At 35.4% G+C, this 16,218-nt stretch overlaps 1 protein-coding gene across 1 annotated transcript in view; it reads right to left on the minus strand.

Annotated features, from left to right (window-relative positions):
• The window catches only part of LOC150080590 (FHF complex subunit HOOK-interacting protein 1B-like), a 195,326-nt gene that overhangs the window by 41,127 nt on the left and 137,981 nt on the right, over positions 1-16,218 (minus strand). The window contains exons 12-13 of the mRNA XM_090380746.1: positions 15,472-15,551; positions 5,332-6,823 (exon numbers count right to left, since the gene is read on the minus strand). Of these exons, the coding sequence (XP_090236872.1) occupies positions 5,332-6,823; positions 15,472-15,551 (1,572 nt within the window). The remainder of the gene's footprint in view (positions 1-5,331; positions 6,824-15,471; positions 15,552-16,218) is intronic.

Genomic DNA, 16,218 nt, shown 5'->3' on the forward strand with positions numbered 1-16,218 from the left:
GGAAGAACTCCAAGTGAGGAGTTTGATCAGTGGAGAAATTGTTCTTGATGAATTTTTAGGAGTTGATAATAACATCATGGTAGCCAAATATCCAACTGACTCCAGACATAAGACATTAGACATAAGAGTCTAATGCCCAACATCTGTTAGCTGAACCGAATGATTTCAACAATTTTCAGGACATGTAACCCTTTTGTAAAGTCAATTTTTGTGGAATACCAATACATTTAAAAATAAAAAAAGTAATATACACACACATACAAATTAAATAAAAAATCAATAACAAAATAATGGGACCTCTGACACCCCCTGTAGGGAACACTAGAGTTCCCTAATGGTATCTCAGAGGTCTCATTGTTTCAGTGTGTGTTTCCATAGAACATGGACTGAAAACATCTAATTAGATCAATAACATCGTCAAGCCTAAAAATAATGCTCAATAAATAATGATGCAGAAAATTTTTTTGCTTCATCAACTATTCTTTTTGAGTCATCAGTGATATCACTCAAGTTATCCTGTAGTGGGCCAATGCAGTCCTTCCTTCTAGTATCATTATTTCTTACAAAGAAAACAAATCCATTGCTCACATGGCTCATCTTTAACAACTGAGATTTCTAGACAGAAATGCATATCTCTATTCAAGATAACTCTGACTTCTAATCTATCTTGGCATAATAAACATAACAAATATTGCTTACTCTGTGCCAAAAAAAAAAAAAAACCCTACTGTTTCCCCCCTCTTCTCTTAGCATCACTTTTCTTCTAAAGACCTAACTTTGTACAACCACAAATCTGTACTTGTATGGATTGTTGTTCTTGCTAGGACTGACTACACAACTTTAAAATTCCTATTTGGTCCAAAATAGAGCATGCACGTTTGAGTCCTCCCTTACAAATTCACTCCACTCACTACCAACAGAACCATCCAGTTTCTGGTTGCATTTTTTTTTTTTAATAAATATTTCCATCAGCTAGTCAATAAAAAACTGCTGAGTGAACAGAACTGCAGCCCAAGTAATGAGTAACTAAAACTAAAGTATAATCTCAACTTTGTTCATAACAATGGCCCTGCTGTATAACTTGGCTGTCAGGGGCATTTCCAAAGCTTCACCAGAAAGAGAACCAAACTTGGTTTTTGTTTTTCTAATCTGGCTGATTATTCTCTCACACTCAGCATTGATATGAGGAAAATTGTTAAAATGTTAAGCATGACATGGGTTATTTGTTGTTATTTAGTTTTTAGGAGCATTAGCAACTACGGCCATATTGCTCTGGAAATATGCAGTGGTCATTCCCTGACCTTTCCGCATCCTCCGTATTTGGTGGTGACGGGCTCGAAACCTGATCTAATCAAGAAGTGTGTGCTATGCACTGCTGCTCCTTCCCACCTGGCTACGGAGGCGCCGAGGGAAATGAAGGGATCCTCTTACCAAGAGAGGCTTAAGTTCTGCATATTGCAGTGGCTGGAGACTAGGCACCTGTGAGGTGATCTGATTGAGGTGTATAAGGCCTTGAATGGGTTGAGGATGCTGAATTTTGATGGGATCCTTCAATTTGTTTAGATTACGAACCTAAGGGGGCATAAATTCAAATTAAGAAAAGACAGATGTAGAATAGATGTGCGGAAATTTGCCTTTAGTCAGCGGGTGGTTAATTGCTGGAACAAACTTCCATCTGTCATGGAAGTTGACAGGTTAAATAAATTTAAGGAGGAACTGGACAGGCATTTGAAGGGAATGGTGTGATTTTTTTTTTTTTTTTTTTGGCTGATGCTGCATAAGCTCATATACTTGCTTTCTTGCATCACATGCCACTACTACTATTGCTACTACTATCCTGTAGAAATCATCTTTCAATGCTGGCCATGAGAGAATGCTGCTTTCAATTTTTTTTATTTATTTATTTATTACAAAAAGTACCACAATAGGATAAGCTTGGAATTACTTTGATTACTGCTACCTGTAGCAAATGAAAATTTTTCACAGACACTACAACTTCTTTCCTTATCTTGCAATTTCACTAATGATTCCTGTTGTTTTTGTTCTTCCACAACTTTTTTTACTATTTCAATATCAGGAAACTAATCTCGGAATAAACTCAGAGGAAGACTATGTTCTATGAAAAAAGATGTTGTTTTTGGTTTTTAGGAGCATTAGCAACTAAGGCCATAATGCTCCGAAATATGCGGTGGTCATTTCCTGACTTTTCCGCATCCTCCGTATTTGGTGGTGACGGGCTCGAACCCCGGTTTAATCAAGAAGCATGTGTTACGCACTGCTGCTCCTTCCCCACCTTGCTATGGAGGCACCGAAAAAAGATGTAAATAAACATTCAGTATGTATAACATCATCATCAGCATGAAAAGCATCATCTATTTTCACATTTCTTTCTATGCACTGCAGCAGTCATTTTTATGACAATTTGTTTGATTATATTGCATATCCAATTACATTGCATTTCTCACTATTTGAAATTGAAAAATCATATCTACATATTGTATACAAGGCAAGTTTTACCTATCCTGATTTTACAATACATCAAAAACCTTGCATATATATATATGTCTACTGAAATTTTATGCTATGTTTCTTTAGCATTTTACTGAAAGACATTGTTTATCAGCTTTCTACTACACAAGCAGTATGAAATGACTGCACATAACAGAAAACAACAGAGAACAATGCTATTATCACATGTTTCTGTTTTGCAACATAAACTATCACAGCACACATGATAGCTAATTTGTTAACGAAAATAAGAAATTCCAATTTTAAAGTTTTATTATTTTATATTTTTTTTGTAAAAAGAAAAAGGAAATGAAAAACTGAGTTTCTGCAAAAAAAGACAATCTCTGTCATCAACTATATTACGACAGTGAAGAGTCAAAATGAGTAAAACAAGATGGATTCTCTGTCTTAAATCAGGAAAGTCAGCAACTATGTATAATGTAATAGAAATAATGAAGGTGGATAAACTACTCCCTTTTTTAACATAATGTCAGTTCTACTATAACACGGTATACATGTTCCTAAAAATCTGCACGTTATGATATTTCGAGCATTAAAAACAACAGGGCTTAGGGAAAAAATAGGCATGGGGCAGAGCACTCAAAAAAAAAAAAAAAAAAGAAAAAAAAAAAAAAAAGAAAAAAAAAAAAAAAAGAAAAAAAAAAAAGAAAAAAAAAAAGTTCAGTCTGGTAAGTAAAACACTAAAAAAATTTTGAAACCCAATAAAATTGCTAACACAGGTTTAAACATCTTAAATTTCTAATAAATAAATAACTATTTCAGTAAATATAGCACTGTACCTCAACAAAATATGAAATTTGTTTGATATTTCTGTTCACTGACATTTTCTCTTTTTTTTTTTTGGATTGTAAAATTCCAAACAGTAAAAAAGATAAGTAATAAATAACGACAAACACAGGATGCAAAAATTGCACAAGTGAAACAAGTTTACGAAGCTTAAAAAATAGGAATAAGGCGAAGATTCTGAAAATTTATTTATGTTTTTTATATGATTGAAGATTTCGTGAAGGGGTAACACATTTTACCATAATAATGTAAAACTCACAGAATTTCAGCTATCGGACATTATCGCAAATGCAATAACATCGAGTTTACTACCCGTTTATAATTATATTGCACTAACTGAAAAGCACAATAAACCGGAAAGTTCAAATTGTTTTTATTGTTTTATGGTAGTGACCTCTAGAAATGTGCTATTCTGCTCACGCTTTCATGCATCATGAAATTTCTGTTTGAAAAGAAAAATGTGAGCTCCTGAAAACACGAGTCGGCCTACAATATCACGTGTTATCATGTGAATACAGCGAATGACAACAGTGTCTCCGATCAATACAGCTACAGTAAATGGGAAATATAGCTCCCACACATTTGACATTTTTTAAGCTTTGTAAACTTGTATGTATTAATGCACAGGTCACTATGTTCAGCTTGGTGCTGGGCTTTGTGTTCACCCAGTGTTACTCACAGAAAGTCATGCATGAGCCAATGCGAAAATCGTGTTATATTCACATTGTTCCCTAATGTTGGAGCAAATTTGTGTTGTCAAAACGTGCACTGTAGCAGAACTGACGGTATTTGGATGAGATATGAAAGTGTCAAAACATGAAAATGAGTGGTTCATTCTGAACCCTCTCCAAGTTCAAGTCAGAGGTAATCTCTTCTCTTATCTATAAATTATGTAATATATATATGTATTACAGATGATATAAAGGTTGGCAGGGTTGTTAATGACAGTAATGGCAGCATGCTACTGCAACAGGATCTAGAAAATTTGGCAGATGGGCTGAGAAGTGGCAAATGAAGTTTAACAATGACAAATGCAAAGTACTGCATATGGGTAGAAGTAACCCCAGAGGAACGTGCCAACTGTTTGGTACTACACTTAGGATGGTAGAAAATGAAAAAGACCTGAGAGTAATTGTGCAGTCAGATATGAAGTTTTCTGAGCAATGCAGACAGGCTGGAAGAGCAGGTCATGGGGTTTTGTCAATGATATACAGGAATTTTGCTAGCAGGGAAAAGCAGGTGATTATCCCTTTTATAAGGCAATGATCAGGCCATGCCTATAGTACTGCGTACAAGTCTGGAGGCCTCATTTTAGGAAGAACATAGATTTGCTTGAGCGTGTACAGAGAAGGGCAACAAGATTGGTGAGGGAAATGAAGGGATCCTCTTACTAAGTGAAGCTTAAGTTCTGCAAATTGCAGCGGCTGGAGGCTAGGCACCTGCAAGGTGATCTCACTGAGGTGTATAAGGCCTTGAATGTTGAGCACACTGAATTCTGATGGGATTCTTCCACTTGCTCAGATTACGAACCTAAGGGCACATAAATTCAAATCGAGGAAAGACAGTTGTAGAATAGATGTTTGGAAATTTGGCTTTAGCCAGCGGGTGGTTAATTGCTGGAACAAACTTCCATCTGTTTTTGTGGAAGTTGATAGCTTAAATAAATTCAAGGAGGAACTGGACAAACTTTTAGAGGGAATGGTTGTGTGAATTTTTTTATTATTTATTTTATTTTTTTTATTTTTATTATTATTTTTGGCTTATGCTACATAAGCTCATATGCTTGCTTGCTTTCTTGCATCACATGCCTCTATTACTATTATTATATGAAATAAATAGTATGTTTATGAAAGTTGCCTAATGCAGCAGGAACAAAAAAAAGTCATTCTGAGATATTCAATCTATTCATTACTAATTAAAATCATTGTCAATTAAACATTACAGCAACTTACAAAGATCACAGTGCAAATCACTGCCTTATTAAAAAGCAAAGTAAGTCAGCTTAATAAATCTTACCTGAAGTAAGGAACGGACAGTAGGTTGAAAAACAAGTGTGTGATTCAACAGAAAAGACCGAAGTAGGGGTTGTGGATAGCATGCCAGACGTGCAATTAGTCCTGTAAGCTGCAAATTAGTATAAACATCATTCTGCATCATCATTTCTAATCTTGTCAGCAGAATGCTTAGAAAAGGTCCTATGTCTGGGCTTCCAAATGTTTCTGAGCCACCAAGCCTTGTGGAACTGTTATCATTTTTTAAGCTTTTCTGGCAAGTGCCAAGTAAGTATGGCTGGTGAGGAAATTCATACCTTGATAAACAGGAAGCTGTATTTATTTCAACAGAATTTGAAAGTCTGCTCTTGAATCTCTTCTCACCATTAAATTTGTTATCTGATGAATACAGGCAATCATCATTCTTATCAAACAAGGGAGAAATACTTTCTTTCAGCTCAAAAATTCCGGAATCATCAACGTGTTTTGCACAAACAGTACAAGAATTATTACTATCTGAAATATTACAGTTATGACAAGAAAAGGCTTCATCTTTTACATTTGGTACATTTGATATAATGGATTCCTCAGGACTATTTTCTCTATTAGAAATTCTAGTTGGCATTTCCACAGAGTTTGTGGCAGACCATATCAGCCTACCATTTGGTTCATGTTGTTGCACTGAAAACTCACTACTGGTCTTAAATGAATTATGTACATTCTCTTCATCTAAGAAAGTCAACTGTGCATTCCTTGACTCATCTGAATTCTGAAAAATTAAATTATCCTCTGCACTTTCTGAATTACTTTTATCAAAATGTACTTGATCCTGTCTATTTAATTCCCGAGTCCTGACAATTGAATTCTGTGTATTTACCAATGACATTGAGTCTTCCTTCCAGGACTGTAGTATTGCTGTTCTTTTCAATGAAAATTCTAGAGGTAAATTTCTGGTTTTCTTTTCAGTAGAGGATAAGGCAACACCATTACATGTCACAGCTGGAATATCAAGAGAAACAACAGATTTGCATAACTGGTCTTCTTTACATATATCTGGAGCCGGATTGATACCATCATAGAGTGCTGACCAGCATTTACATGCCTGTGTACATGACTTAATATTATTGTGAGCTTCATTAAGATACCGCAGGTAATTAGCCTGCAAATTATCATATCTAATTAATGATGAAGGCACATTTTTACTGGAAAACAAATGAGCATACACAGCTTCATAATCACCAAAAGCAAAACTAGTAGTTGATGATGAACGATTGTGACCTTTGAGGCGCAAACTACCTCCTCGAGAATGTCTATCACCAGTAAGATTGCTATAAAGTTCACCTAGCCCAGATGTATTGACTGTATTATTACACACAACTGATGGGGTGGAAAATGTATTTAGAAAACAGCATGATGGGATCAGTGACAGAAATTTATCTGCTGTGTGACTATATAAATCGCTGTCTCTTACTCGGCTTCTTTGGCTTACCATAACATGAGAGCATGGTATTAGGTATCTGAAATATAATAAAAAAAAATGTTATATAACCTATTTAAAACTTACATAATGTAAAAAAAAAAAAAAAAAAAAAAATCTCATATTAAGCAATATATCAGAAACTTTGTATTAGTAAAAGAGTGAATGGTCTCATGGGCTAATGACAGTCTTTACATATTGCAGCATAGGTCCTATTAGCATCTCACATGAACCAGGATGACTGCTGAGATATTTCTGTTGCAATACATATTATGACATGGTCAAAGGTTAAAAATTCTATGGCAGGGTAAAAACTGTGATCACAGATCCATAAATTCCAGTGAATTAAGATCCAGTGATTGTGAAAGCAAATGAAGATGTTTTACTTCATTATCACATTCCCTGAACCTTTGAAAACACACAGTATGATGGACTGTAGCACTGTCTTCTTAAAAGAGCCTATCATGTTTTTTTTTTGGGGGGGGGAATGGTATATAACAGAGTGCAACGTAGTCTTCCATAGTGTCTAGAATTCTGTGTGACAGGCAAAACAATTAGTAGTTCCAACCCATGTCACAAGGGTATTCTACCACACCATAATTCCACTATCACAAGCTAGCTACATGCAGAATCCACTGTCTCAAAGGACTGGTAGCATATGCATTGCTCATTCCTGCACAGCAAGAATTTAATTAAATGAGACATCAGTGCACAGTAGTTTTATTTAACTTCTCACTATTTGTGCTCTCTGTGCAACTATTACTGCAATCTTTATTTTTCACTATATTTGTTTATCACCATAATTAAATTTGTAAATGGAATGCTGACTACTAAACTGTACTTCAACAATTTATTTTATATGTTCAGTGATTGAAGTAACAGTCAATTTGCAGCACAGCTGCAAGTCTGTTGGCACATGTAGATTTGTTTTTAATCAGCCCCAGGTCAAAGCATGCCCTGATGCACTCTGTTCACTGGTTTTTCAGAAGTTATTCAAACGAGAACTTTGAAACTATCATGGTAAGGAAAAGCATTGCGTCAGGCCAATAATTAACCCTCATTTTGGCATTGCATAAACTATCAGTTTATAAGTCTTCTTTTATCAAGCAAAATCTGTATTATATATAAATACACCATGTGATAAAAAGTTGCATCACTTCAACTGTGCATGCAATGATCAGTGTAAATTGTGAAAGAGGTTTCTAATGTTTTGCCAGCATGCAATACATCTTAATAAACATTTCTCAAAAAATTTATAGACAGTATGAGTCCTTAAAAATATGTGCAATCTTCTTTTGAAACACTTCAAATACATTAAAATAAATTTTTTAAGCTTTAAAAATATGTATAATTTTTTCCCCCTGTCTAATTCGAAAAATAACTGACAGGTTAATTTTATAGATTATAAAATCATTATTTATAACAATGCAATATTTTTATTTATTTATATTTCTGCTGTGAATATCTGCTACAGACAGAACCTATAAAGAGATTCCATATCAGACAGTAACACACTAATTTTAACTGACAAAATAGCACGTAAAGCTACTCAAGACACCTTAAAATTGTTTTGAAATAATTTATAAAATAAAATAAATGTAACTTAAATCAGAGTGCAAGTGCATGAGGCTCTGTGACAGTCTCATGGTTTATACAGTCATTTTTAGTACTTTTTGTTTAGCAATTTTTTTTAGCATCCAAGTTAAATATGAAGTTTGTCAGCAGCAGTGAAATCTTCAAGACTGGCCAGACTGGTGAAAAATATTATGGAGTGAAACATCTATGGAGAAAAATTTTAAACAAATTTTGAATTAGCTATGAAAGTTTCAAGAACTGTAGACAATTGTAAGAAAAGAATTACCAAAGGGAAAATTATAACTATGATGAAAGCAGCCTAAACTTCAACACTTCCTTTAAAAGCTCCCATTTCTTTTGCAGAATCCATCTCAGACCATACTGTACCAGTGTTTGGTATGCATGCATTCATGGGCCAATTTGTATGTTGAGTATTTGTGAAGTAAAGAACAGGTGACCATTCTTACCTGCATTTAAAGCTACAGGCAATTATAAACAAAAAGTAATATATTTTCAAAAGCTCAGCCACTGCAACACAATATAAAATTCAGTTAAAGCCACTTTGGTATAGAAATCAGAAGAACACAAATGTATGTTAGTATTAGAACAGATAAATAATGCTATACTATTTCTGCATCTACCCACTCCCCCTCCTCTAAATCTCCAATCACTTATATTTATCTTATTGGATAAGGGTGAACCAGCAATTTTTCTTTGAACTATATCAGAGTCTGCCTTGACCACATTTGAAAATATTTTATTCCAATGATGTATAACACACTGCCCGACAATATCCACCTTTTTTTTTTTTTGTTATTCCCTATGATTTTTATATTTGAATCCTCTGAAGCAGCTATATTTTTACAGTGTAAAAGAGTATAACACTTTCTTTGGTATTAATTATTTATAAGTTACACAGCAAGGTATTAATTATTACCTTGGTATTAATTATTTATAACTTTCTTTGGTATTAATTATTTATAAGTTACAGTATGGAGCAATGCTCCTAAATATGTAAAAACAAGTTTGATGCAATATTTATTGCATCAAACTTGTATTAAATATAAATATACCATGTGATAAAAATTGAAGAGCAGAAGTTTCCAGGAGAAGATCATAATACATAGTTGGTTTTAAAAAGAGACAGACTGAATATATTTACTACATAATAACCTAATAGAACTCAAAAGGTTAATCTTGTTTAATGATAAGCAAATTTTAATGACAATATGTAAATCACATAATAATCACATAATAATAATAATTATTATTATTATTATAATATTATTATACCGATCCTCGAGTGGTGTCCATCAAGAATCAGTTCTTGGACCACTGTTTCTCATTTTCATAAATGAGATCAACGAAGGGATAGAAGGCGTGATGTCAAAATTTGCAGATGATGTAAAGATTGGCAGAGTCGTTAATGATAAGTTCCAAGCAGTGTTCCTTCAGGATGACTTGAACAGACTTCAAAGATGGTCAAAGAAGTGGCAGCTGTGTTTTAATGATGCTAAATGCAGGGTCTTACACTTGGGAAAAGCAACCCCCAAATTAATTATATACTTGGTGGAGTTGAATTAAAAACAGTAGAGAAAAAGGGATCTTGGGAGTTACAATATGGACAGATATGAAATTTTCTGAACAGTGTAACCAGAGCAGCCAGGAAAGCTCATGGTGTTCTATCGATGATTTATCTGCTGTTATCTCAGGATTATGACCTCCGTAGAGGTCATAATCCCACTATATAAGGCAATTGTAAGACCACATTTGGAATACTGTGTTCAAGTATGGAGACTCATCTGAAAAAAGACACTGAGGTTCTTGAAAGGGTCCAAAGATGGGCAAATTGAAAGGCGAGACGGCAGAAGGACAACTGCACGAGGAGAGAATCCGATTATGTAGGTTACAGAGCTTGGCAACCAGGCACTTCAGAGGTAACCTGATTAAGGTTTATAAGGCTCTGAGAGAGAGATCAGTAAAATGAATGAAGGCGGAATTCCGAACTACATGCCATAAATTCAAATTAGGGATTGAGGTTTAGGTTAGATTGTAGGAACTTTTCTTTTAGCCAGCAAGTTGTTGATTGTTGGAACAAGTTGCCCTTGCAGGTAGTTGATTCTGATGGTTTGAATAAATTTAAAGGTCAACTGGATAGTTACCTGTGTGAGGAGAGAAGCTTGTAATTTGTATTTTATCTACTTTTTTTTTTTTTTTTTTGGTAGTGCAGCAAAAGCCTGTGGCTTCCTTGAACTACATGCGAATACTATTCCTACTCTGGAAGTAGGCTTAAAATGGAACTCCCACTGAGAGGTCAATGATGCTCAAAATGCCCTTTATGGACCTTATGCATCTTATATGGATAGCAACTCTATGACATTTTTTAAACAGATTTTTGCTTCTTTCAGATAGGTAGTACTATATGAGGAGTGGCAATAAAGTTCCTGGACTGGTGCAATAAAAAGAACACAAAGTGAAGGAGCTCAAAAATGATTTTATTTTTATTAAAAGTAATCACCACCTGATTGAATGCACTTATTACCATTCTAAAATTTCTCAAAAGAGTCAGAGAAGGCATCCAAAGAGATAATGTTCAATTCAACAATCAAGTTTTTCCATATGTCTTCAATGTTCTGAAATCTCTTTCCTCGGAGAGAAATTTTCACCTTGGGAAAGGTGAAGTCTGCTAGTGTTAGATCAGGAGAGTAGGGTGGATGGCTGATCTGTATAATACCATATTTTGTCAGAAATGTCTTCACAACAAGTGCAGAATAAGTGGGGCACTGTTGTGCAAAAAAAGCTGCCTTTCTCTCAAAATTGCAGCCTCACTTGGGAAATGCTTCAATAGTCTCTGAAGAACCTATATATAGACTGTGGTATTGACTCTCTCCCTCTCTACAAATTCCTTGTGAATCACACCCTGTTTGTTGAAAAAAATGATCAGCATTGTCTTGATTCTGGACTTCTGTAAATGAAATTTTTTGGGCCTTGGTGATGATTTTGAAGTTCATTAACTAAGTTTTTTATGGACATTTTATGGATTTAGAAGGCCACAGATTTCAGCTAGGTAGTCTGTTCTGCCCATGACTATTGTTGCATTACCTTCATCAGAATTAGGGATGCGAAAGGTTTCGTCTTCCCTCAGATTTTTTATAGAGTAGTAGTAGTAATGGAGGCATGTGATGCAGGGCGCCTCTGTAGCCTGGTGGGCAAGAGCAGCAGTGCATAGCACACGCTTCTTGATTAGACCGGGATTTGAGCTCATGACCACCAAATATGGTGGATATGGAAAGGTCAGAGAATGACCACCGTATATCCCCGGAACAGTATGGCCTTAGTTGCTAATGCTCCTAAAAACCAAATAACATAACAACAAGCATGCGATGCAAGAAAGCAAAGCAAACGTATGAGCTTATGTAGCATCAGCCAAAAAAAAAAATTTTCACACATCCATTCCATCTGAAAGTTTATCCAGTTCCACCTTGAATTTATTTAAGCTATCAACTTCCACAAAAACAGATGGAAGTTTGTTCCAGCAATTAATTGCCTGCTGGCAAAAGCCAAATTTCCGAACATCTATTCTACAACTGTCTTTCCTCGATTTGAATTTATAGCCCCTCAGATTTCGTAATCTAAGCAAGTGGAAGAATCCCATCAGAATTCAGCATGCTCAACCCATTCAAGGCCTCATACACTTCAATCAGATAATCTTGCAGGTGCCTATACACTTCAATCAGATCATCTTGCAGGTGCCTAGTCTGAAGCCACTGCAATTTGCAGAACTTAAACCTTTCTTGGTAAGAGGCCCCCTTTATTCCTCTCACCAATCTTGTTGCCCTTCTCTGTACTCACTCAAGCAACTTTACATCCTTCCTAAAATGAGGCCTCCAGACCTATACATAGGCGTGGCCTGACCATTGCCTTATACAAAGGGATAATCACCTTTTCCCTACTAGCAAAATTCCTGTATATCACTGACAATACCCCATGACCTGCTCTTGCAGCCTGTCTGCACTGCTCAGAAAACTTCATATCTGACTGCACAATCATTCCGATGTCTGTTTCATTTTCTACCACCCTAAGTGTAGTACCACACAGTTGGTAAGTTCCTCTGGGGTTACTTTAACCCATATGCAGTACTTTGCATTTGTCATTGTTAAACTTCAGTTGCCACTTCTCAGCCCATCTGCCCAAATTTTCTAGATCCTGTTGCAGTAGCACACTGCCATTAACAACCCTGTCAACCTTCGTATCATCTGAGAACTTCGACATTAAGCCTGATATACCTTCATCAATATAATCGGCATTTTGGAGGATCCAGCGAACCAAAAAAAAAATATATCAATCTATACATTTTAGTATAGTAATCAAATTGCTTTGGTATCTAAAATATAATACAAAATTTGTATTTGCTTTAGTATAACAATAAACTAATATATTAAAAATTCACAATTCGTAAAATATAATATTGATAGTTGTAAGTGTAATATTGGTAATTATAATTGTAATTGTAAAAAAATTTGGTAATTGTAGTATTGGTAATTGTACCTGTAACCTTTTTTCTATTTTCTATTTCCCCAACAGCATGGTCTGATGATGGATATCGATAAGATACCTGAAACATCACTTTAATCTATAGTAATGTAGGCGAACAGCCTAATAAACTATATTATTAATTTTATGTGGTATAAGAGTGGTATTAATATAATAATAACCTTAATGAAAACAACCACGTATTGTTCTTCCCTAACTATATTTGAAAAGTAACGTGTTTTCTACACAGGAAGGTAAATATAATTATTTAATCAATCATGTTAAGTTAGTGTCAGTCAGCATAGCAGCCTACATAAACAGAATGATGACAGCATGTATACCTAATTTGGGGTATAGAACAACAGAAGAATATGCTTAGTATGCTTACATAAGTAAGTCTGCAGCCATATGAGGATTTATGTTACCTGATCAAGAATTTGAAGTTTGTCAGGAGCAGGAAAACTAAGCACATGCATCATGATTAATGGTTGGCTTCGAACATTAGAGAGATCAATGCACCAGCATTCCAGATCTTCTATATAGATTTATCTAAAATTCCTTGGCAAATGATATACTTATAGCATATCATTTAAAGACAGTTAAACTACTACTGAATGAAAAATGATCCTTAAGAGGATGAGAAATTTCCTGGAACAGAGCAACAATACTTTGGCAGTATATTCCAACTGATAGAAAAATTTCATTGTATTCATACACATGGCTATTGAAGTAAAGAAGGTTCTCTCTACCATGTAGAGGAAATTCAATCATTTGTAACTTCTATAACAACACTGGATATATTGTGAATCGCCCTTTTTTTCAGCTGATGCCAAGCACTGGGTGATCTACCTTTAACATGGTAGGACTTTTTGTTCACTTAAAACTTCATTCCTTTTTTCTTGGTGCTGTAGACACTTAACATTTCCATGTTGCTGGACAGTATCACTTCAGTGGCACAGACATAAAACAAAAGTGTATTTCCAAACTGGTTGTAAACATCGATGATACTCTTGGAACAAAAATAAAAAGCATATATATTTTTATAGCAATTCTGCAGATGTAATTTCCAGTAGTACATACACTGTGCTGCTACTTTATTAGGTACACTCCTGCTGTGCACACAAATGGTTTGTCCCACAACATTGCAAGTCACATGACCACAGTTGTGGATATAAATGCAGCAGAACAACCTTTCTAGTCAGTTAAGTGTACAAACTAGCAAGAATGGGGAAAAGGAGTGATCTAACGGACTTTGAACGTGGCATAGTAGTAGGCACAAGACGTGCTCGACAAAGCATCTCTGAAATGGCAATTCTTCTGAACTTTTCACGCACCGCAGTTTCAAGGGTGTATCGAGGATGGTGCAACAAACAGAAAACATCCTCTGAATAGCACTCATCTGGAAGAAAATTGCTTACTGATGAGAGAGGTCAGAGGAGGATGGCTAGAATTGTGCAAGCAAACAGACAGGCCACAATGTCGCACATCACTTCAGAATACAACCTTGGTACACAAAACAAAATATTGCAACGGACTACTAGTTGCACTTTGTCACGAATGGGCTACAACAGCCGACAGCCACATCATGTATCTTTGTTATCAATGAAGAACAAGAGAGCACGCCTCCTGTGGGCACAGCAACACCAGCACTGGAATATCGAGGATTGGAAAACAGTTGCTTGGTCTGACGAGTCGAAGTTCCTGGTGCATCATGTTGATGGAAAGCTCAGAATTTGGTAAAAACAACATGAATCCATGGACCCATCATGTCTGACAACTACTGTGCAAGGTGGTGGGGGCAGTGTTTTGGTGTGGGGAATGTTTTCTTGGCGTCCATTGATACCCATAGATTCACGTCTGAATGCCACATCGTTGCTGACCAAGTGCATCCGTTCATATTGACAGTTTATCCTCAATCAGATGGTTACTTCGAGCAGGATAATGCACTGGTGCACAAAGCCCGGATCACAATGGAATGGTTCCAGGAATATGACAATAACTTTTCTTTGCTGCAGTGGTCCACTCAGTCCCCAGATCTCAATTCTATTGAACATCTTTGAGATAAGCTGGAAAGGGCTGTTTGCTGCAGGCCTACACCTCCGTCAGAATCTCAAGGAACTGCGTGACACACTCATGTCTGCATGGTACTCCATTCCTGCACAGCATTTTCAGTACCTTGTTCAATAGAAGAATTCAGGCTGTTTTGACAGCTAAAGTAGATAAGTGTACGTAATAAAGTGGCAGCACAGTGTATCAATCTGTGTCTGTTGGGATCAGTAGTATCCCAAGCAGTCAGAAAGTGCAAATCACTGCAAACTTATCTTAAATCCTGGGGGGGGGGGCGGAATTGAAGCATGATTATCATATTTCCTGAAAAACAATATAATAAAATCATATTTTTTTTATATTTCTCCTTTGCATAAACAGCATCTCAAGGGACAAGTTCTTATAGGTTTAACTTACTAGCAAACACTGTTATAAAAACACTTCTATGAAGCATGTTAGTAAAGAAAGCATTCAAATTATTTTAAATATATAAATTAAAAGTTATATAAGATTATGGAAGGTATATACACTTACTTAAGCACTAACTCTAACATGACATCTTCACAGTTGAGATCAACTAGAGTTCTAAACAGAGCCATTGTAACAACACTGAGCTGGGGGAAAAAAAACAAATAAAAAAAGAGCAATTATAAATTATAAAAACAAAAGGGAAGAGAAAAATATAACAATGCACATTTGTCGTATTTTTCTCTTCCCTTTTCTGTCATGTTTGTAAACAGTATGATAATCTGTCTCATTACACTGACATGGCAATACATACATTTATATTTTCCCCTTAAATATGCTATCTAAAAGAAAAAAAAGCAAGCCAGAGGATTGTGGTGGATCAAAATGCAAACAGGTTATTATCTATTGTTGAAAAGATAAGAGTGAGAAACTCAAAAGTGTAGCTTAAGTGAAGTGTGAAATTTTTAGGATTGGTTTATTAACTGAAAACTTAGATATTAAACATATCAAGTTTAACAATATACTTAATATCATTAAACTTGATATGCTTAATATCATTAAACTTGATATGCTTAATATCTAATAGTATAGCAGAGTGGTTAATGATAGTAATCAGGAATGCTACTCCAAGACTTGGATAAATTAGGAAGATGGGCTGAAAAGTGATAAATGCAGTTACTACATTTGGATAGCAGCAATCCAAAAGTTACTACATTCGGATAGCAGCAATCCTAGAACAATTAATTGGGTTGTACCATACTAAGGGGGTAGAGAATGAAAAAGACCTAGGAGTAACTGTACGGTCTGACATGA

The sequence above is a fragment of the Mastigoproctus giganteus genome, chromosome 9 (genome assembly GCF_048544385.1).
Source record: "Mastigoproctus giganteus isolate SK-2022 chromosome 9, ASM4854438v1, whole genome shotgun sequence".
Taxonomy (NCBI): domain Eukaryota; kingdom Metazoa; phylum Arthropoda; class Arachnida; order Uropygi; family Thelyphonidae; genus Mastigoproctus; species Mastigoproctus giganteus.